The 24,506-nt window shown below is 42.8% G+C and overlaps 1 protein-coding gene across 4 annotated transcripts in view; it reads right to left on the reverse strand.

Annotated features, from left to right (window-relative positions):
- Positions 1-24,506, reverse strand: part of septin4b (septin 4b) — a 66,285-nt gene that overhangs the window by 24,844 nt on the left and 16,935 nt on the right. The window contains exon 1 of one of the 4 annotated variants that reach the window (XM_016232824.1): positions 15,721-15,933. The exons of the other annotated variants lie outside the window; for them this stretch is intronic. Within the exon in view, the coding sequence (XP_016088310.1) occupies positions 15,721-15,723 (3 nt within the window). The 5' untranslated portion in view covers positions 15,724-15,933. Of the gene's footprint in view, positions 1-15,720; positions 15,934-24,506 lie in introns of those variants that run through there. 4 annotated transcript variants of the gene reach the window in all.

Below are 24,506 nucleotides of genomic sequence, written 5' to 3' on the forward strand. Positions count from 1 at the left end.
AGAGAGTGTGTGTGTGTGTGTGAGAGAGAGAGAGAGAGAGCGTGTGTGTGTGTGTGTGTGTGAGAGAGAGAGAGTGTGTGTGTGTGAGAGAGAGAGAGTGTGTGTGTGTGAGAGAGAGAGAGCGTGTGTGTGTGTGTGTGTGTGTGTGTGTGTGTTCAGGATGATGACGTCACAGACAGGTGCAGATGACGGGACAGAGCGGCGCCCTCTGCTGGCTGCAGATCAACACACAAACACACAATGCTGGCTATCTAAATGAGGTCATATCATAGACATTTTTATTTATATATTTGGTTTTGGACTTTAGAGACTATTCTTTCCTATTGACTTTTCTGTAATACGGTATTATATTTCCCATCCACTAACTCTAGGCCTAAATCTAGCCCTCTCAGATACCTTTGTGCACTTTTAGATGTTTTGTACTATAGCCAATAGCTATGTTTCCATGCACCTATTATTAAATAACGCTGGCTGGAAATGCCAAGATGTGCATAAATTCTAAAAATGAGCATTAAAAAAAAAACCTTTGCGTACAATTAAGTAGAATAAACTTCTACTTAAAATAAAAGTCACGTGACTGCTCTATGAGACAGGATAACTTGACTAACCAGCGGACCGATCTCGTTCACAGCATCTATATGTTGTTCTGAAATGCCTGAGCAAAGTCTGTCGTCAAAGTATTTCTGTATAATTGTCTTACACGAGACATTTCTTGCCATCTCTTATTCATCAGACATCCACCTCCGAAAGCAGTGGCTGCATTTATTGTGTTTCATCTGCTGCTAAAGTAATTTATCATATATGAAAATTATTATAGTCAGTGGCTTCTCCTACTTTTCTTGGTGATATTTAGTGTCAGTTTATCAGGAAGTGACGATTTTGTTCTCTTTGACTCATTGGATGGTGCTTTATTTGCAAATGTTTTATCCGATATTCCAGTTTGAGCATAAGTTAAATTTGAATCTTTGGATGGAAGCATAGCTAATGGCATAAGTGAGCATATTTATAGACGTGTATGCACCTGGACTTATCTGCAGACATGGACAGAAAGTCTGAGGGAAAAAATACTAAAACTCACCACACCATTTTATATGTTAACGCTTAACAAATCATTAGGCCTATGTATTATCTGATATGTTGCATACTGTATATGAATGTACACATTACATTGAATGGATATTTGTTTTAACATGGTGTGTAAGAGCCCATTTCTCCAGGATATCCTGGTCTCAGGCCCAAATCCAATCACTTAGTAAAGTAACAGTGTGTCTCTCCTCAATAAATCATTCATGAAACTTAATGGGGCAGGATGAGTTACACGCCAAAGCTTACTACCATGTGAGCAAACCCTATTTCAGTAATATTGATGCTTGATTTAAATGCCTTACACAGCAGAATCTCCTCATTAGATTGCATCTGTTTTCCTCAAAAGCAAACATAAGCAAACATATCAAAGCGTGTTCAATACTTCCCCCAGAGAGCAGATCTCTAGCTCTGAAAAACATTGTCTTGTCGTTCCCGTTAGTTTTTAACTGCAGACTACACTAGACTACACTCTCAAGAACTGACTGGCGCTGCCAAAGTACCTTCCCAGACTTCCTGTCGCATTCAATTAGAGTCTTTATCTACAAATCTTCTAAGTTCCTGTTCAAACTGGATGCAGCTCGGGCAGTCGTGATCTGCTGATCCAGCACTTCCCACAGCAGGAGAAAGGCCAGACGAGGCCGTCCCGAGGCCATTAGAGGTGCGGAGAGATGCCGTTATCATGGGCAGCGCTCCAGAGTCTCCAGCACCTGCGGCTTTGACCCGATCGTTCCCATTCATGTGCGGGCTGGTCCTCTGCTAGTGGCTAAAAGAAATGAAAATTATAGGTGCTTGTGCATGCTGATTTATGGATCAGAAAGGCAGCGCTGACTTTTGCTGCTTCGTCTTGTGACTTCGTTTCCGCAAAGGAAATGAGCAAACATGTTACGCTTCAGGTCATTGTACAATTATGCCTGCTTAAGCTCAAAGAAATGAAGTTCTGAAATGCCTGAGCAAAGTCTGTCGTCAAAGTATTTCTGTATAATTGTCTTACACGAGACATTTCTTGCCATCTCTTATTCATCAGACATCCACCTCCGAAAGCAGTGGCTGCATTTATTGTGTTTCATCTGCTGCTAAAGTAATTTATCATATATGAAAATTATTATAGTCAGTGGCTTCTCCTACTTTTCTTGGTGATATTTAGTGTCAGTTTATCAGGAAGTGACGATTTTGTTCTCTTTGACTCATTGGATGGTGCTTTATTTGCAAATGTTTTATCCGATATTCCAGTTTGAGCATAAGTTAAATTTGAATCTTTGGATGGAAGCATAGCTAATGGCATAAGTGAGCATATTTATAGACGTGTATGCACCTGGACTTATCTGCAGACATGGACAGAAAGTCTGAGGGAAAAAATACTAAAACTCACCACACCATTTTATATGTTAACGCTTAACAAATCATTAGGCCTATGTATTATCTGATATGTTGCATACTGTATATGAATGTACACATTACATTGAATGGATATTTGTTTTAACATGGTGTGTAAGAGCCCATTTCTCCAGGATATCCTGGTCTCAGGCCCAAATCCAATCACTTAGTAAAGTAACAGTGTGTCTCTCCTCAATAAATCATTCATGAAACTTAATGGGGCAGGATGAGTTACACGCCAAAGCTTACTACCATGTGAGCAAACCCTATTTCAGTAATATTGATGCTTGATTTAAATGCCTTACACAGCAGAATCTCCTCATTAGATTGCATCTGTTTTCCTCAAAAGCAAACATAAGCAAACATATCAAAGCGTGTTCAATACTTCCCCCAGAGAGCAGATCTCTAGCTCTGAAAAACATTGTCTTGTCGTTCCCCACATACCTAGTTAGTTTTTAACTGCAGACTACACTCTCAAGAACTGACTGGCGCTGCCAAAGTACCTTCCCAGACTTCCTGTCGCATTCAATTAGAGTCTTTATCTACAAATCTTCTAAGTTCCTGTTCAAACTGGATGCAGCTCGGGCAGTCGTGATCTGCTGATCCAGCACTTCCCACAGCAGGAGAAAGGCCAGACGAGGCCGTCCCGAGGCCATTAGAGGTGCGGAGAGATGCCGTTATCATGGGCAGCGCTCCAGAGTCTCCAGCACCTGCGGCTTTGACCCGATCGTTCCCATTCATGTGCGGGCTGGTCCTCTGCTAGTGGCTAAAAGAAATGAAAATTATAGGTGCTTGTGCATGCTGATTTATGGATCAGAAAGGCAGCGCTGACTTTTGCTGCTTCGTCTTGTGACTTCGTTTCCGCAAAGGAAATGAGCAAACATGTTACGCTTCAGGTCATTGTACAATTATGCCTGCTTAAGCTCAAAGAAATGAAACCAGCCAGTTAAAGTGACAGCTCACCCAGAAATTACCATGCTGTCATCATTTACTCAACCTCATCTCATTCCAAATTGATATGACTCTTTCTTCTGTGGAAGAAAGAGTCACTACCCCTTTAACAATACACACTCTTAAAAATAAAGGTGCTTCATGATGCCATAGAAGAACCTTTTTGTCTAAATGGTTCCATAAAGAACCTTTAACATCTGAAGAACCTTTCTGTTTCACAAAAGCTTCTTTGTGGCGAAAGAAGGTTCTTCAGATTACAAAAAGGTAAGAAAGAGATGTTCTTTAAAGAACCTTTGACTGAATGGTTCTTTGTGGAACCAAAAATGGTTCTTCTATGGCATCGCTTGAAGAACCTTTTGAAGCACCTTTATTTTTAAGAGTGCACAATCAGCCAAAGAATCAGCTACTGGCAGAAGTACAGTCAGCAGGGGAGGTCTGCCACATCAAACCAGCAGCGCACCTTCAGAAGTACTGACCAACACATGCTAATGACCCATATTCAGACCCATAGACAGCAAATACAGCAGCATTCTCACTGTCAACAGTCATGACTTGGCAGGATTACACTGTCTATTGATTTTCAGTGGACCTCGAGTAAAATAAATTGTTAGGATTGAGTTGTGTTGGTTTGGGTGTTTTGGTTTCTTTTCTCTGTTGCAGGTTCTGTGATTGGGGCGTGGTGCTCGTCGTAGCTCTTATTTAAACATGGTGTGAGAGTTCGTCGGCGCCCCTGCTCCCCTGTTCCTCGAGCAGTTTGTCAGAGGCGCGCTCCCATTTTGGAGCATTATGTTTTGTTTCGCATCCATTCACTAGCGCTAACCACACTTCACTTTGTGCATCCATTCACCTGCATTTCATACTGATTGATATGACTGATACTGACTTTGTGATTGTTATTTTTGGTTAATTTTTGTTGTAATAAACATTATGCTTGAAGTTATTCCGCCGTGTCGTCTCCCTTAATGTTACATCTCTGATCCAAGTGTAACATATGGGGATTCGTCCAATTTACATTTGTCATTTTTGTCGATGTTAAACTTTTTTTGGTTAATTAATTAGGTGGGAGAGACCAGAAGGCGGAAAAACTGGTTTGGAGCGTCGGTTCGTATTTTTGGTCAGCTCTGAAAAGGTAAGTTCTTGCGGTTTAAAAACTATGTACAGGTGCATCTCAATAAATTAGAATGTCGTGGAAAAGTTCATTTATTTCAGTAATTCAACTCAAATTGTGAAACTCGTGTATTAAATAAATGCAATGCACACAGACTGAAGTAGTTTAAGTCTTTGGTTCTTTTAATTGTGATGATTTTGGCTCACATTTAACAAAAACCCACCAATTCACTATCTCAACAAATTAGAATACTTCATAAGACCAATAAAAAAAATTTTTTAGTGAATTGTTGGCCTTCTGGAACTTGCTCTCATCTGAAAAGAGGACTTTTGCCCACTGGGCAACAGTCCAGTTCTTCTTCTCCTTAGCCCAGGTAAGACGTTGTCCCCAGGTAAACGTCTTACGTGTCCCCAGGTAAGGGGTTAGAGAGTCAGCCTCGTATGAACTTTTCCATGACATTCTAATTTATTGAGATACACCTGTATTTCTTTATACTCCCCAGTTAGGTTGTAGCAACGATTTGCGTTGTTTTTGTTTTATTTTTGTGTGTCGAGTGCACTGCCGTGGTGTAAGTTCCGAACCGTTTGTTCAGTTCTACGCCAGCGGTATTTGGGTGCTTCAAAGGGCTTGACTCTTGGGAGCGCATGAAGACTAGGAGTAGTTGGAGTAGTTAGAGGGTTTTGTTAAGAGGAGGTGGGGAGGTGGAGAATGTGTGCACAATTTTAGACCGTAGGAATTACGTGAGCTGAATTGTAATTAGAAGTATAGGTAGGCTGAATTATTTGTTGGATTAATTTGTGTAAGTTTGATTTGTAGCATTATGACATCAATTGAAGGATTTTGTAAAGCTCCTTCAGATGAGCTATTAAATCTGTGTTTGAAAATTGTGGAATGATATGAATTAAGTGGTGTTGATAAGCGTTTGAGAACAGATGAGGCCAGAGAAATAATAAGAAACAAATTGAGTGATCTTCAGATTTTACCAATTACGCCAAAACAAGTAACAGCTGGGGTTAAAATAAAGTTTAATTCTTTGGTTTGTCGTTTGAGCAGCAGAAAGAGCTTATTAAAATGCAACAGTTGCATGAAAAGGAGATGCGTGATCGTGAGATGGAAATAGAAAAATGTAACTTGAATGATTTGATGAAACGGCGTGAGATGGACTTTGAAAAAATTAAATACAAGCAAAAATTGGCTGCAGAACGACAAAATCAAGAGTTTTAGTTCAAGTTTGAGAGTTTGAGACTTCGAGGTGAGGGCAGATCATCTAGTGATCGCGCAGACTGTCCTTTTGATATAATTACTCATTTGAAATTGTTGCCTGCGTTCAATGAGAGAAGTCTTGACGTCTTTTTCTCTTTATTTGAAAGCATAGCAGATGACCGGGGATGGCCTGAATCCGACCGTACAGATATGCTTCAATCTGTTTTAGTGGGGAAAGCTCAGGAGGCGTGAATGGCACAATTACTTCTCCCATAAAGAATAATGAGTCATGGTCTTCAATGGATCTTACGTAAAGTTCTCTGTGCCAAAACCATAAGGGGTGGAGACCGACTTCACATAAGATACAAACAATAGTTGTAGACATAACAACAGAGGAATGTAGAAGGTCGTGCCCCGGTCTTGGATTTGCTTGCTGCATTGTGAAAGAGCTTTAGTCGCTATCAAGGTGGCCTAATTCCAGTGCATGGGGTTCATTACCAACAAAATGGCCTGACAAAACACCTAGAAGTGTGTGATGGATCAAAACAACAGTCTCATTTATTACCTCCTCATGAGTCGCCCTTCCTGGTGGCACGGGTGTACGAGAGATTCAAAAAGATTTTGTGATATGGTCATGCAAAGCATTCAGAAACATGTGGCCACATGGCATTTGTAATGTGTGTTTATTTTCTTCCTAATGCCATTCCAGCATCTATGGCTATATTCATGGTGAGAACCAGTTAATCCATACACAAGTCTATCTTATACACAAGTTGGGGGGAGGAACAATTTAGAGTCTTCAATTTACCTAACCTGCATGTCTTTGGGAGGAAACCAGAGTATCCAGAGTAAACCCACGGTGACACTGGGAGAACATGCAAACTCGTCCATGCCTGGGCTCGAACCGGGGACCTTCTAGCTGTGAGACAACAGTGCTAACCACCGGGCCACTGTGGGAGGGGTTGCACCCAAACTGTCTCAACTGACTGCTTGTGATTCAACCACCCTGAAGAAGTGAATCCAGGGCCATAGTCACTCTCTGAATCTCATGAATCTCACAGGTGCTGTGTCTACATACTTGAAGAAAACATTTGAAATGTGCATTTCATGTCAGCAGGTAAATTATCTCGTAAAAAAGTGTGTTGCACTCTGGAATGTCCGAAGGAAGTCTGGGCCTTTTGTTTTTTTTGGGGGGTAGTTGACATTGTGTCCTCTATAGCAACACCCCTCCCTACAGTGTATCCTCTGAACGATTATCCAATTATGCCATTAGAGCGCGCTGACTGCCAGCAGCCCTCTGCCAAACGACACACAGACTGTACTTCAGCCAGCAGGTCACTGAGTTTTCAATACTTTCAATACACCCGGTTTGGAAAAAGGGTGCATACATGATAAACCCAGAATCAGGGGTATCCAGTCCTGCTCCTGGAGGGCCATCTTCAAGCAGAGTTTAGCTTCTGCCCTAATTAAACACACTTGAACCAGTTAGTCAAGGTCTTCAGGATCACTGGAAACTTCCAGGCAGGTGTGCTGAAGCAGGATTGAACACCCTGTCCAAAATAAAAAGGTTGCTCCTCGCAAGCCCTTCTGGCTATGCACATAACAGAAGAATCTTCAGAAAGCTGACACTTGAGAGTGTACTCATCAAGACTGGGACTTATTAATATGAAGATATGGTGTTAGTAAGTTATTAACTGTACAATTATGTTTGGCACCATTACTGGTGCAGAAATGACACAGCAGCTATTAACAGTTTCCAAACATTTACAGCTATGCATTTAAGACTGTACATTGCATGCAAGGTACACATATTATCAGTTATTGCTTTCCCTGAGAATCGAACCCGTGATTTTGGCATTGCTTATGCGATGCTCTTTGAGCTACAAGAAGACAAACGGGTCTCCCCAAACATTCCTACCACTCCAAACAGACAGTCACAGCCCAAACTCAAGGCTGAGATGAGTCAGAAGCTGACACGTCATGCTGCTCAGAGTGATGTTCTGAAATTGCACAGAGTCATCTTGAGCATGTCAAAATATTGATAATACCAATAAAAGTTGAAAAAAACCCAGCACAGATAAGCTGTAAGCTCGGGGCTAAAAACTGGAAGGGTTTGGTTCAAGTCAGTATGTGGTGAGCTATGAGCCAATATGGCCATGGAAAAAAACTGCAGGATACTACAGCGGGACGCTCCCTGCCCAGTGTGTGACTGATGTGTAGCATTAGCCATAGAAATGAAGAGGAAGGCTACGATTGTGAATTCCAGACACAACAGTTACTTGAGATTCAGAGGCTCATCAGTTCTGCTGAACGTGCCTGTGAAAGTATGCCAAATATTACTTCCATTTTTACTGAGAAACCAGGACAAGACTACAGGGAGAACAGACGGGGAAACAGCGGTATTACAAGGGAATCTGCCAGGGAACACTTCACATGCGTCTTTATCTAAAAATACTCAAACACACACACACACACACACAAACATTTGCATATATAATTGAGCAACATGGCCGCGCCCCGTTAGAGAAAATACGACGGTCATTTCCTGTTGCAGGAAGACATGGACTGCTTTAATAAGAGCATTAGACTCTCCCTGAGGATGTGATTTAACAATCAGAGACAACTGCCTGTCCTCTTCAGCTGCCCAATCACTGAAGCCATCAGCCTTAAAGGAAAAGTTCACCTAGAAATGAAACGTGCATTTACCCTCACGTCAGTCAAAACCCACTTCTTGTTCCATGGGAGACAAAAAAAAAGCTGCAACAACTGTCAACACAAAAACTGTAGTCGATGTGGAATGCAGCGCACAGTTCTTGTGTGAGGAACAGACCTTAAATTTATGTTTTTCGCTTCAAATGTTACTGTAGCTCTCAAAACTCAGCTGCACATGTGCATATGCCACTGTGGTGTATCTGAAACACCAAACTCAACACCTCAAATATGAATAAGCAGAAACACAAAATAAATATGAGTGTTGCGGCCAGAAGGGAAGACTGACTGAACTTGGAATAATGTGCATAAGGCATTAGGCAGGTCTTCCAGCCAGTCTTCCAAGAGCAGTCTTGAACAAGCCGAAAAGAGTGCATGTCACACCTCTGTTCATAAATTTGCACTGAGGCTGCTTGCATACAATTAAAAAAAAAAACTTATATAACATTATCCTATAACATTATCCAGTACTATGCCTTTAAAACTATACCTTTAACAACTCATATATCATGCATCAGAATGCATGATAGATGATGTGTGCACCTTTGCAAATAAATGAGAAAGAAACCCTTGCAAAAACAGCACTGTAAAAAACACAGAATACAGAACGCACTGAACTTTCATCTGTTCCAACAGTATGAATAAAAGCGCTATATGAGGGCAGATATAAGCAGCACAGTAAGCGACGGTGGGTGCGACTGAAGCATTCAGATCAAACTGATAGCACATGTTGAGATCTGTATATCCTCATCTGAACACATGAACGCACACTCAGACCAATCTTACAGCAAGCATATACAATGAGGAGCTTTGCACAAATGTGCACAAACAATTGTGGTCAAATACTTTTGTGTTTTGCTCACTTCAGGCTTAGGATCATATGAATTACACTGCATTCAGGTTTTTTTTTTTGGTGTAATGTTTTGTTTAAAGAGAGGGCCTTTGCGATCTCTCTGTAAAACAGATGACACTTGCTTTGATATTATGTCATATTACAACATATAACATTATTATGTGTTTAAATACTCGAGTCACTGTGCATTTACACTTTGGAGTATGCATTGCCTTATATAGCTAAAACTAAGTGACTTACAATGTATGTTTTTATTATTTATTAAACCGAGCACTAGTGGACTGTACTGGAATTTCAGATTTATTTAGATTTCTGTCTAAGACACATTATTTACAGTATGTTATTACTTGAATAATGCCAAGAAATATGAACTTGCATAACATTTGTCATATGTAATGAAAGCATAACATATATAGATATGTGTTTTAACTTTGTAAGGGTTAATAGCGCATGTAACATTCTCCATTCAGAGAAAAAACTATTCAGCAACAAGGGATCTGTTAGTTATAAAGAGTCAGGAATGAAATGATGTCAGCATCAGTCAGATTCAGCCTTGATTTAATTTGCTCTGTTGGCACTGATAATGTTTGTGTCCAGGGTCTTGGAGTTGGCATGTCTGACCATAAACTAGATTTTAGTTTTTCTCTCCCCCTTTTAAAACCTAAAATTAAATCCACAATATCCTACCGAAACATGAGAAACATACTGTAAGTACTGAAAATGTCTCTACTGCAATTGTTGCCTCCTCTTTCTCTTTCTCTTTCTCTTTCTCTGCTAATCTCTCTTGTCCTGGTGAGATTATCCCAGTGGTGGGCCGTCAGGGCCAGCAAAGCCTTCTCTGCTGGCCTAAACACTATCAGAATCACTGATTTAGTTAATATATTTTTCCATGAATATGTATTAAATGATTTCCAATAGTCTATTCTCTTCATTTCATAGCTTTTCTCTTGGTTGCACTGCTTCCAGCAGTGTGTGTTTATATTAGAGCTTTTATCCAATCATATTTCAGCAATTGTGTTGCCAGGGTCAAAGAAATCTGCCTTAAGGCCTTCAGAATCAACAGTGCTGGCTTCTGTTAGCTTAAATCAATGGCAATGAAACCGTTGCTTTAACCAATCAGATTTCGAGTTGGCAGCACCAGGGCCATCTAGCTGGCTAACGATAACGTCAGCATTTTCTCCTCCTTTGATTGGATGGTCAGCGTACTAGCTAGCAAACAGCATCACTGTAAATCATTTTAGTAAAATTTAGTCAAACTTTTATTACTGTTCCTCAGTTTTAGATTTTCAGTGTATTTTGAAAAAAAATTTGCCTACTATATTTAGTAAATCAGTAAAACAGTAGTCCTAATGACTGTGAAAAACACCGGCTCTGTGAAAGACTCGTGAAGATGAAAAACCACTAGAGTATGGTAGCTTAATTTTCATTTTTGACTCTTTTATCGCTTGATGCGTTGTATTCTGATGTTATTAGTGTGATATAAAGCCAGGTTTAAGTTTCCGTAAGAATATCTCAGTTTCTCGAGTGGAGCTGTATTAGCCGGGCTTTTCCTCCGAGGCAGACCAGCGGGAGATGAGAGTCACAGAGGGACGTTAAAACACATCTATACACTTTTCTTCATCGTCTTGTATGAATTATTTTAATGTTACTTGCTCTTTCCTAGTAAAGCTGTGCTAACCAGTATTTTCCCCTCGCAGTGCGCTGGCAGACCGGCGGGGAGACTCGTGAAGACGAAATAAAGCAGTAAGAGAACATTAAATTGTTAGGTCAACTTTAAAACACATGTAATCACCTTATTTGTTTTATACCAGTGCTATCTGTAAGGTATAAGTGCATTTGGGTGAATAAATGTCTCAAGTGGTTAGGAGTTGCCAGCAGGGGCTTGTGATGGTGCTGAGGAGACAGAGACGTGCGCAAATCTTTCAGGAGACGAAGAATGTTTTGAAATGTTTGATGATGAGCAATGGTTACATTTCCTCAGTTTTCCTCAAACAGCAGCTACAAGCAGCAGCAAGCAAAGAACATTTACATTATCAAAGAACATCGTAACTGACTTTAGTCTAGCGAGAGTATAATATGCGTATTATATAACACTCCAGTTATAATCAGTGAAGCTATCTACACTGTATGATGAATACATCTCTTACCCCTTATTTACACTGCACACATCTGCGGTGCGTTACGACCCCACGGCCACCGGAGCTGATAGCGGAAACTCTTGTCAATGCTTGTGTTTATACGTTACCAGTTTCTGAAGCGGCTCTCTGTGCTGCATCACTAAAGATAGGCGCCTAGTGTATTTTTGATGGATAATAATAATAATAATTGTCTTGCCTTCGTCAAAGGCATTAGCAACAGGTGATATCTCTGACTATCGTTGATACACGATACTATCGTCTATCAGCACAACCCTAAATTGAAGATTGTGATGATGCTTTGTTTCCTTGCCATAATGCATTCTCTTGAAAATTATTCATTGTCAAATGTGTTGGTGATTATAGTAAGGGGCGTTACATTTCTGACGAGTGCTTGTGGTGTTCGGCCAATCGCAATGCACTGGGTCAGCTGGCCAATCAGAGCAGACTGCGCTTGTCGGAAGGCGGGACTTTGTAGAAAACGAAGCATTTGAGAGAGGCGGGGCATAGGGGACCTACAATAATGTACAGTATTTGAAAAATAATGTGTTTTTTGAACATTAAAGCATGTCAACATATTCTGTTACACCAAATACACAAAATAATGATCTTTAAAAAAGCATCATATGACCTCTTTAAGGAAATCTATTCAGTGATTGGTCTAAGCCAATGTCGTCCTCCAAAATCACATTTGTGGCACAGCAAAATGTCGTGAATCATCTCTAAGACTGACACTTAAGATTTAGTCCTACACTTCACTTAAATTACGACTGAGATGCTTGATAACTAACTTTTAAGCTCTTAGGTCAATTCTTTGCAGTGTTCTTGTGAGTAATTCTCAGAGGCTTGATAAATACGGCCCCAGAACTGTCTCCTTAGCTCATTGCCTGATCTACTTGCCAGTCCAATATTATTAACAAAGCAAAGTTTAAACACAGGACCCTATTTTCTGAGAACAAACAAACTTATCAAACCGCTATCTCCATAATGACTCTTCTGACCTCTGTGAACATTTTTTGACATTTTTTATACACAAAATTGACAATATCTATCAATCTCTTTCTTCCTTTGCTCCTTCAGAACCCTGTGCCTCTCAGATACTCTATCCACTCTCTAACTTTACACTCACCAATACATCTGTGGTTGAACAGCTGATTATGAACTCTAAAGGCCAGTTCACACCAAGGATGATAACTATAAATATAATGATAAAGATATAGTTCTAAAAATCATTCTCAATATTAAAGAAAGTCCACACCACAGCTATAATGATAAAGGCACAAAGAAACGATATCATTGGAATCACTACTAAAATGATATTTTCCAGCTGATGAACGATACAAACATTGACAGCAAGTCAGAATCCATCCTGCTATAATGAGCTCGAGAATTTGAAGCGGCAGGCGCTAATATCTTTATTTTTATAGTTATCTTTATAGTAATACTTGGTGTGAACGGGGCTTAACTTCCCTTCCTGTCAGTTAGACCCAATACCAACACATCTGCTCAAAAAGTTTTGCCTTGTCCCAATATACCTATCACTCACATGATAAATAGATCCCTTAGTTATGACTGGTTATGAACTGCCTGGACTGAACGTAGCCGTGATCAACCCAGTACTCAAAAAACCTGGCCTTGACGAAACAGTCCTGGGAAATTTTAGACCAATCTCCAACCTTCCCTTTTTGTCTAAGGTCCTAGAAAAGGTGGTCGCCACTCAACTACAGACACATTTGGACAAAAATAATTTGCATGAACCTTTTCAGTCTGGATTTCGCCCTCTCGCAGTACAGAGACTGCTCTTCTAATAGTAGCGAATGACCTTCTCCTTGCCTCTGATTCTGGTGTCTTCAGTCTTCTAGTCCTCTTGGACCTGAGTGCAGCATTTGATACTGTTTGCCATCCTGTACTCCTGTACTCCACGGTCGGCATTACAGGAACGGTCCTGCAGTGGCTAAGTTCATATCTCTCAGACAGGCAACAATTCATTAGCATTGATAAACACAAGTCTCGTTCTGTCACTTCTTCCCGTGGAGTGCCTCAAGGATCTATTCTTGGTCCACTTTTGTTTTTAATCTACATGCTCCCTCTAGGTCAGATCATCCAGTGCCATGCTCTTAATTTCCACAGTTACGCTGATGATACCCAAATCTATTTTACCACACAGCCCAACTCCATTTTTTCCTCCCTTTTCTTTAACATTTTGCCTACATGATCTTTATATAAATAAAACATTATTATTATTATATTAATTTAAATTAACTGAATGATGAGAAAGATATAAAAGCTTGATTCTGGACACCTAATGACCGTAAATAATGGGTGTACGTTCACTTTAAAAATATAAATTTTATTGAATAGAAAATCAGAATAGAAAAATGTTAAATGAAATACAAAAAAAATAAAAATCTGTGAAGTATTTTTCTGAATAGCCACAAGTATGTAAAAAAGTTTCATGTTTTATTATGTCAAATTCATTGTTCATGTTGAAATGTTCATCCAGCCACTCTATAAGCACAACACTTTCCTCTGGACAGGCAGAAGTATGTAGGTTTTGGATTGACTTTGCATTATTGTAAACATATAGTCCATAAAAATTTAATTCTAAGCAATGTGCCATGCACGGTTATGACTCGACTATCAAATCCAAACAGCCAGTGCTTATTTAGCAGCTCAACATGGCATTATATGACATAAAGGGGCTGCGGCTTCAGCTCATGTTTGGGGTTAAAGCTGGATTTGTCTCACTGATCAGGCCCTCAACGTAAGGGACAGTGTGCGTTCATCTTCTGCTGTTTTCAGCAGCTGTCAATCATCAGCTCTGACCGCAGTGTTTTAGGTCACAAATCACTGGTGTCTGTCCACGGCTGGTGGACATGCAGCGCTTTCTCATGTCCTTCAGCAGAGACTCAACATTAGAGAATAGACACCACACTCATCATTACATTGGTCTGGAGTCTCAAGTGTCCCGGGTCAGTTAACTCTGACCGCTCTGTGGTCTGAACCAATCACAGTCAACCAACCAATCTCCATAAATCCTTCAGGTTGCTCCGCTTCTAAATGTGCAAAGCTGTGAGCCATTAGACTGAATGAGTCTCTTGCACTTTAAACACTTCACAGAAAACAGCTGATCCTGAGAGAATATTCTGGATTATTTTCACCCTGCATGTACCACATCTACACCATGCTGTCAACTGCCACAGACAATACATTAAGTTAGCAGAAATGAAAAGGACACATGTTTTCCCAATGGAAGTCTATGGGAAAAGCGGACCGATGTGTAGACCAGAGGTTTTTAAACCTTTTAAATGGCAAGCACCACCAAATATGATGCAAGATACAATATTAAAGCAGCTACATTTTACTGTGTAAAAAATAATCAATATGATAAATTATCGTTGAACTATTACCTGGAACATTTAGGTTGACAGTGGATCATGTTAAAGATACACTGTTAGATGTGTATTTATATAGCAGCTTTCACAATAAATATAATATTTGATACTAGTCTTTAGTAGAATTAATGATTTCATTACATCATTAATTAAATTGCTATTATAAGCTAACATGTTATCGTTTTTTAGTCAAATTTTCCACAGACCCCAGGCTGCTGATGTTTTAGTTGGGAAATCTCTTTAAGATCTGACATGTAAAGACTTTTCACAAGTTTTGTCAGTGAGTAAAAGATACATATTCACTCATCATTTGACTACGGTATCTGTGCCTGCAGAACTCAGAAAAGGCAACAGGAACCAGAATGGTCATTCACCAAAGTCCACGAATCTCTTGTACTTCATCTTTGCATGTCTGTTTATTAAAGTCAAAATTAAATCAAAATTGACTTCATATGCATGCTATACAAAGCATAATGCAACCAACTGACAAATACAGTCACTTTTAATTATCCAATCAATAAAATCGAGACCTGAGCCTGTTGTTCTCATTGAACATCCTCATTCTTTTAGGAAATGTCATATTACCAAAAAACATTACACTCAAACACATTTGCCCACACTAAATTCTTCATATTTCCCCTAAAGCAGTGCAGAAAATACTTAAGGAGTTTGCATATTCCCTCTGGGACTGTTCATGACATGTTTAGACACACAAAGCTGACATACTGAACAGCTCCAGCTAAACGACCTGCCTCAACATCACGGCATCAGCTGAGAAAGAGCACGGCACGACAGCTACAACAGTCTCAACATCAGCAGAGCAGCATCATAGCGACCAGACGCTTCCCTAAACACTCAGACGTCTGGGTTTCCCGCAGCAACTGACAAACGCACGGATCTACTTACCATCCCACAGACACTGAAACACTCGCTTGGATCGGCTCGAGACAAATGGAGCCTCACACACACACACACACGCCTGCAGGAGACGGCTGCAGCGGTGTGAGAGACCTGACGTGCCCGGCACAATAGAGCTCAGGAAATACCAGCAGGAGACGCAGATAAACGGAGGATATGGAAACTGAAGGGAGGCTCTCCACCAGGAAAAACACCAAGAGATTTCAGCACAGCAGCTCAAAGTACACTAATGTCATATATTTTTGAGTGAAAGCGAGATACGGTGGAAAAATGTGATCTGTGATGATATCAACCAGAACCTTGTCCTCTGAGCATAGTAAAATAAATACAATCGAGTCGAATAACAGAAGTGAAATTCTTTTTGTTTGATCTGATGCCCACAGAACTGGACAGCTCTCTCTCAGTCCAGCCAGATTTAATCAGACTGGCTGATTTTATTCGATTTTAGGAGCATAAAGGTATGGTTGTGTTTGCAGGGCACTAAACGACACTTATGCATGAATCAAACCATTGATGGGTCGCTGTACATGGTCCTCCTGTCTCTAACTTGTCTCTCAAACTTTAGAAAAGATCTACAGCACCAAACACGAATGCTGCGGGAAACACTTGTCAAGTCACATCACAGAGGAATAATTTAGTGTCAGCATGTGTTGACATGCAAGCAAATGTCTCGCTCAGTTAATGTGCTCTAATGACAGTGCTTTGAAAATATGAGGCCGGGCTATTTTCATGTGCAGAGGTTTATATTTGATACGGCTGATTCTCTGGTAGACAGACTGAACCCATTTAACTCAAACACATCCAGTAATGATGCATATACAGTATATAAACAGAGTACTGATGTGGAATCAGTTTACAGGCTGCAGTCGGCAAAGATTATACAACTAATATCCTGAGAAAGTGTGAGAAGGTGCCACATGAAAGTCCTAAAGATCCCCAATGTGATGTTTTATGAACACAACTGTATTTATTGTGCTGAAACAAACAGAAAATTGTGACAGGACATATTGAAAGGCTTGTCTTTTTTAATTGAGTGGATTTGTGAGCTATGCAGCCTGGGCAGGATGCCATCAATATTTTGTCAATATATTTCCGGAGAACACTGTACATTTTAAATACACAAACCGACAGACGTGGACAAAAACAAAACGCTACTAAACCCTTTGATTTGATGGGGTCTTATTAAAAATACACGCAAAATAAACGGCCAGAGTCATTCATGTAAAAAGCACACACTTACATATTTTAGCAACTACTGGAAGTTCTTTTCCTGGGAACAGCCTTGACTAAACGCCATTTATCGTTGCCAAATGCAATAAATATGATGCCAATCAAAGATCACAGTCTGGATATGGAAAGAGCATTTAAAAGGACATTTGAGCACCAGCAGGGCTTTAACCTCCTGTAGGGCCGACCGCTGAGTGACATTTCACACCAGCGGCTTCACACGGCTGCCTAATTACAGGTTAAGAGGCTTGATCCAAGTTTATTAGCTCACAGAACACATCTAAAACAAGCATTTATACGCTCGGTTCAGAGATTTTCTGAAAACATGAGGGATTTGTGTCTAAAACTCACTGTTAATGAGTGGTAGTATGAGGTTGCTTCATTCACATCTGGAGCTCAGATTAATGAGTTACGCACCGGTGTTGAACGCTTGGGCGTTGAAATTCGCTAATAATCCTGATAAAGAGCAACTGAAAGTGTTCTGCTCTCCTCAGTTGCCTTCGATGTTTCAGCACTCATTCCTGTGGTCAACCTGTCTATACACCAACAAACATTTAATTGAGGCGCTGAACACTAAAATAATAACATCTGAGAAGCGAAACTTAGTTGAGATGAACACTGATCATTTATAAGCACATTAAGCGTTGACAGTTGCTGTTTCCACAACAGAAACGAAATGTGTAACAAACTATCTTTGAGAATATTAATAATGCAGAATGTCTCGAGTTTATGTATGTAACCATGGTTGCCTGAAGGGAACGAGACTCTGTGTTGAATGCTTTGGGAACGCCCTCGGCGAGACCCCGTACTGAAGCATGTGTGAAATCAGTCTAATAGAGAAGCGAGACGTCACGAGTGGGGTGACGTGAGCAACTAGGAAGCATAAAGGCACATCCGGCAAACACACATGTTAGCTTCTGCGGAGCCTGCAGGGATGCAGGGAGTATGGCAGGGAGACGCAGCGTCTCATTCTCTTTGGGGAACCATGGTTACATATGTAACCTCGAGACGTTCCCCTTCAGGAACTCAAGCTGCATCAAACGCTTTGGGAACGAGAATACCCACTGCACCATACGAGCAAGTCCATGTCTGATGTGTGTCTGGCGAGCACATCAAGACAAGAGAACTTGGGACCCCGGGGTTGGTGTCAGGTCCAAACTGTAAAACCGGACAAAAGGACCAGCCCGCCACAGCACAAATATCCTGGAGGGCCACGCCCACTAATAAGGCCTTGGATGCCACCATTCTCCGGGTCGAGTGTGCTCTGACCCCCATCGGTGACAGGAGGCCAGAGGACTCGTAGGCCAGTGTGATGGTCTCAACCACCCACCAACTCATGGTTTGCTTGATTGCTGGAATCCCTTTCTTAGGTGGACCGAAGCAAACAAATAACTGATCTGCCTTACACCACTGGGAAGCTCTGTGAACAAGCGACCAGTGCTTGCACTGGACAGAGCAGATGGACAGAGTCTTTCCTGGCCTGCTTCCTGGAAGGGGGAAGGACATAGGGCTTGTAGTACTATGGGACTTGGCGAAGAGGTGGGCAACTTAGGGACATACCCGGGTCTCGGGTAAAGAAACACCCTAACCATGCCCGGGGTGGCACTGCGAGTGCCTGAAGGTCCCCTATCCTCTTCAGTGAGGATATAGCAAGGAGGAAGACTGTCTTCAGCGAGAAGAGCTTGTCAGAGACATCTTCAATGGGTTCGAAAGGAGCATTGCACAAAGCCTCCAAAACCACCGCCAGTTCCCACGAGGACACCTTGGTGTGCTGTACTGGCCTCAGCCTCGGGGTGTCACGAAGGAAACATTTAACTAACGGGTGCTTCCCCAATGACTGACCACCCAGAAGGGTGTGGCAAGCAGCCACATAAACCTTCAGAGTGGAGGGGGGTAACCCTGCGGAAAAATGCTCCTGCAGAAACCCAGAACTGTACCAACTGGGCAGTTGACTGGGTCTTTCAGTCGCTGTCCGCACCAAGAAGTGAAAAGCTTCCACTTCAAGGTGTACAGTTTCCTCATGGCGGGAGCTCTGGACTGGAGTATGGTCTCAACAACCTCCATAACTCCGGGCGGGGGTGAAGGATGGTGCCCCCTGCCTGAGAGAGGAGGTCCCACCTGATCGGAATCTCCAGCGGAGAGCCGTCGAGGAGGGACACAAGGTCTGAGAACCATACTCGGGCCGGCCAGAATGGGGCTACTAGCAGCAGACAGACCCCGTCCCGGCGTACTTTCTCCAGAACTCTTGGGAGCAAAGCGATCGGGGGGAAAGCGTACAGACGAAGCCTCTGCCATGTCTGTACCATGGGCTGTACCATGGGCCGCTAGGGCTGGATGCATGAGGGAGAACCAGAGCGGACAGTGTGTAGTTTCTTGCGACGCGAATAGGTCCACTTCCGCCTGGCCGAACTCCCTCCAAAGGAGGTCCACCACCTCTGGGTGGAGCCTCCATTCCCCGGGCCTCAGCCCCTGTCTCGACAGGATGTCTGCTCCCTGATTGAGATGCCCAGGGATGTCGCCTGCTCTAACTTTCGCTGAGCCCACAGGAGGATCTGTAATGGAGGCGCGAGCGCAGATCCCCCTGCCAGTTGATGTACGAGACCACCAATGTGTTGTCTGTGCGGACATGCACATGATGTCCCCTTAGGTTTTAAAGGAAGTGTTTTAGAGCTCGAAACATGGCCAACATCCAGGCAGTTGATGTGCCACGTGAGATGATGGCCTTCCCACAGACCTCGGGCGGAGAGGCCACTCATGACCGCTCCCCAGCCCGTGAGGGAGGCGTCCGTCATTAGTGTTACACAATGACAAGGAGCCCCCAGTGACAGGCCTTGAGACAGGAACCAAGGTTTCTTCCACATGTCTAAGGCATGTAAGCATCGCCGCGTGGTCTTGATTGTGCGAAGCGGGTTCCCCCTTGGGGAAAACCCCTTGGTTCTGAGCCACCACTGCAAGGGTCTCATGTACAGCAGGCCAAAAGGTATCACGTTAGACGCAGCTGCCATCAGACCCAACAGTCTCTGAAACTGTTTGACAGTGAGTGACTGGCCTTCTCTCAATTCCCTCACGGCTGTGAGAATTGCTTCGATACGAGCAGGAGACAACTGTGCCTGCATTGCTGTCGAATCCCACACCACGCCCAGATAAGTGGTTCTCTATAGCGGAGAAAGCACACTTTTCTTGAAGTTTAGCCGTAACCCCAGCTCTTCCATATGGGCGAGGACAACATCTCGATGCCAAGCCGCCATCTGCTCTGACTGAGCTAATATCAACCAATCATCAATGTTATTCAGTAAGCGGATGCCCTGGAGTTGCAACAGAGAGCCAGGGCAGCATCCACACACTTTGTGAAAGTACGGGGTGAGAGTGACAGGCTGAACGGAAGAACCTGATACTGGTATGCTTTGCCCCCGAAAGCAAACCTCAGGAACTTCCTGTGTTGAGGAAGGATGGATACATGGAAGTATGTGTCCTTGAGATCTATCGTGACAAACCAGTCCTTGGACCTGATTTGAGACACGGTCTGTTTGATAGTAAGCATCTTGAACCAAAATCGTTTGATGGCGTGGTTCAGTAGACACAGATCTATGATCGGACGCAACCTCCTATCCTTCTACGGAATGATGAAGTAACGGCTGTAGAACCCTGATTCTCTCTCTCGAGGAGCACGTTCTATGGCCTCCTTCCTCAAGAGAGTTTCTACCTCTTGTTCCAATACCAGAGCCTGCTCGGGGCCCACTAATGTAGGAATAACCCCGTTGAAGCGCGGATGCCCTGGAGTTGCAACAGAGAGCCAGGGCAGCATCCACACACTTTGTGAAAGTACGGGGTGAGAGTGACAGGCTGAACGGAAGAACCTGATACTGGTATGCTTTGCCCCCGAAAGCAAACCTCAGGAACTTCCTGTGTTGAGGAAGGATGGATACATGGAAGTATGTGTCCTTGAGATCTATCGTGACAAACCAGTCCTTGGACCTGATTTGAGACACGGTCTGTTTGATAGTAAGCATCTTGAACCAAAATCGTTTGATGGCGTGGTTCAGTAGACACAGATCTATGATCGGACGCAACCTCCTATCCTTCTACGGAATGATGAAGTAACGGCTGTAGAACCCTGATTCTCTCTCTCTCGAGGAGCACGTTCTATGGCCTCCTTCCTCAAGAGAGTTTCTACCTCTTGTTCCAATACCAGAGCCTGCTCGGGGCCCACTAATGTAGGAATAACCCCGTTGAAGCGAGGTGGACGAGAACCGAACTGGATTCTGTAACCTCTCTACAGTGTGCAGGACCCATTGTGAGACATTTGGCAGAAGTTTCCATGCTGTCAGTAAGTCTACTAAGTGAACCAGTCTCTCGAGACTGGCCTCTGGTGTCACTAGAGGAGCCACTTCGGTGCCCTGAAGCAGATGGCCGGCAGGGAACAACCGACCTGACTGCTCTAGTGCCCTCATCTGAGGGGACAAGATTTCCCGTGCCGTAACGTTGCCGGGCGGCAGCTGGGAAATTTGCTCGCCAGAGCTCACTGAGCCCTGAAGCACCGGGGGTGGCAGGGGTATCAGTGAAGAGAGGTGTGTAACTGTCCTCCCCAGGGTGGGCTGCTCTCAGGGTCCTGACAATGGTATTGTCAGGACCGCTTGGCCGAAGTTCTCTTAGACATAATAATGGTCCACAGATCCATTTTCTGCTTCGAGGACCCCGACCGGGAGTGCCGCCCCACCCCCTGGTCTTTCTGTGGGGGGGTACGGGTCACAACGCTCTGTTTCTGGTGATATGAGGTGCTGAAAAGACCTGGGAACGACGATGGAGGAAGCGCTGGAATGCCACCACCTGCTTCTTCGCCTCCTGAAACCTCTCGACGACAGTGTCTACTGCGCTGCCGAAGAGGCAAGAAGGCGATAGCGGGGCATCCAGCAGGAAGAATCTGTCCTTGTCTTGTAATTTGGACAGATTCAACCACAGGTGTCACTCCATAGCCACGAGAGCTGCCATGGAAGGGCTGATGGCTCTGGCCATTTCCTTGGTGGCCCGAAGCGACAGGTCTGTGGCCCGATGTAGTTCAGCGACTATGTCAGATTCCTCTTCCTCCCTATCATCCAGGTCTTTTAGCAGTTCAGCCTGGTATGCCGGCCTGACCTGCCGCCGTATAAGCTTTCCCAACCAGGCTGGATGTCTGTTTTACTGGCCTGGTGGGAAGCTTCTGGGCCTTCAGGGACGATGCTGAGGACAGGGAGAGATAGCTCACAAGCGTCTGCTCCACTGCCGGCATCGCCCCATAACCTTTCTCATTCAGCCCTATGATGTTCGAGTAGTTGGTGACTTGTTAGGCTGAAGAGTCGGGTTGAGTACGGTTTCTCCCACGATCTCGACACCTCGGCATGGAGATCTGGAAAAGATGGAAGGCCCTTTAAGGAAGCGCTCGTCCAGTTTGCTTTTGGGACAAGCGTCCTGTTTCTCAGCTGGCCAATCGATGTTGAGCTTGGCTACAGCGCAAGTCACAACAAAAGCTGCTAGAATGGCCAGCCAATCACCTGACTTGAATCCAATAGAAAATCTATTGAAACAACTACAGATTAGAGATCATAGAAAAGGGCCACAGAACCTTCAAGATTTGAAAAAATTTGTTTGTGTGGAAGAATGGGCCAAAATCACACCTGAGCAATTCATGCCACTAGTTTCTCCAGACAGGAGGCGTCTTGAAGCTGTCATTACAACAAAGGCTTTTGTACGAAGTATTAAATACATTTCAGTAAGTGTGTTCAATACTTTGGTATTGTGGTGTTGAAAAATGGTGATGTGTTATTTATATTACTTATTTATACTTATTTTACCCGCTGTAAATAAATCTCTTAAATATAATAAATAAATAAAAAATGGTTACTATAGTTAAGCCATGGTAAATTAACCTCACTAAACAGTTTAACCATGGCATTTATAACACTATGGCTATACAAATGGTAATCAATACGGCAAAAAAAAAACACACACGGTTACTACACTTTTACTATAATAAAACCTTGGTTAACTTTTGTAAGCATTGTTGGGGTCCCCCATTGTGGTCTGTTTCTGTATTTCGCTGTGTTGTGAGAATTTACAGCACATGTGATGTCAAACTGATGAAGATGCTTTCTTAATTTGCTGGTGCTTTTTTCTATTTGCATGTGTTTTCTTAAGTTGCAGCGCGTTGAGCTCTCTCGGCCACTGTATATTTCTGACAAAAACAATGAGGATGTAATTCACGGTGAAAGCATTAAACTCATTTGACTACAAAGAAAGGTCAAATCCTGCAGATGTATTTTTAGAGGATCTTCACTACAATTAGCTGAGGGAGGAGAGCTGATGTGTGACGAGGAGTTACTGCAGGAAGTGATGTCAGATAGAGGTGTGAAGGTCTCTGAGCATGGAGAGGTGGGAAGACGAGAGTGAATGAGATAAAAACAGTAATCGGACACGTGTGACGGGGGAAGTGTTCTCCTGTGAGAGCCGAGGTAGGAAATATGAGCGCGTCTTCATGACAAACCACAGTACTGGTCGCCTACATGAACCATCAACCAACAGACCATCTTCATCCGAGTCTACACATTTACAGAAGAAATCCTTGTCTTTCTCTGAATGTCATGGGACACGTCTTCATAAAGCAGCACATCCATGACAAATCGTTTCTTACTGCAACCTGCATTTAAATGCAAGCTCACTTTGTATAAATGTTCTCAGGTGTCTGCTTCGATGATGCTGATGAACTGCATGTTTGAGGAGAAATAAAAGATTTTATGAGAGCACTATTCTGAACATATATGTTGCAAAAAATTTGCGACTGTTTGTCTGAAAACTAATTTATTTAAAATTCAGTGCAGCACAGCATCTTTTCAAGTAGACAAACTCCAGTCCAGCTGCGAACACCGCGAGAGCAACATTTTTGAGACTGTTTAAAAGAATCAGTCCAGTAAAATGAATTTAGATTCAAAGGCCGCACAAGAGCCGGATTTGAACAGCACATTGATAAATGCATCAGCTGCAGAAAATAAAACGTCTGGAATTCACCACATCACAGGAGAATATACTTCATGGCCGCTTGCAAAGGCTGAATTTTTCGAGGTGACCTCCGCCTGAATTCCCAGGCTAACTCTAAAAATAACCCAGAAATCTCCCATGATGCAGTGCCTCACTCTGACCAGCCTAGTTCAAAAGGAAAACAATACTGCTTCCTCTCAACCAGTCCAACACTTCTGCAACTGAGCTCCGGTCCACACCATCAGGACCAGGTTTGGGGCTCTGGACACTTGTGTGTCAATCAATCGCATCTGACTGAAGACACACAGACCGTTTGCTCCAAACACATCCAGTGATCCAGTGAAACATGAACCACTTCTCCCTGAGGAGAACTTCCCATAAATACATAAATGAATAACAGTTCTCTTTTCGTTTAATTGAGGTCCCAGTGTGGTGCATGAGATCCAGAGTCAACATCACCCAGCGTTCACACACAACCCACTCCACTTCTGATGTGTCATTCAGTCAAATGATGTGAAGAGAAAAGAAAGCCTCAATTT

This window comes from Sinocyclocheilus grahami, unplaced genomic scaffold (assembly GCF_001515645.1).
Source record: "Sinocyclocheilus grahami isolate Dianchi unplaced genomic scaffold, SAMN03320097.WGS_v1.1 scaffold419.1, whole genome shotgun sequence".
NCBI classification, from domain to species: Eukaryota; Metazoa; Chordata; class Actinopteri; order Cypriniformes; family Cyprinidae; genus Sinocyclocheilus; species Sinocyclocheilus grahami.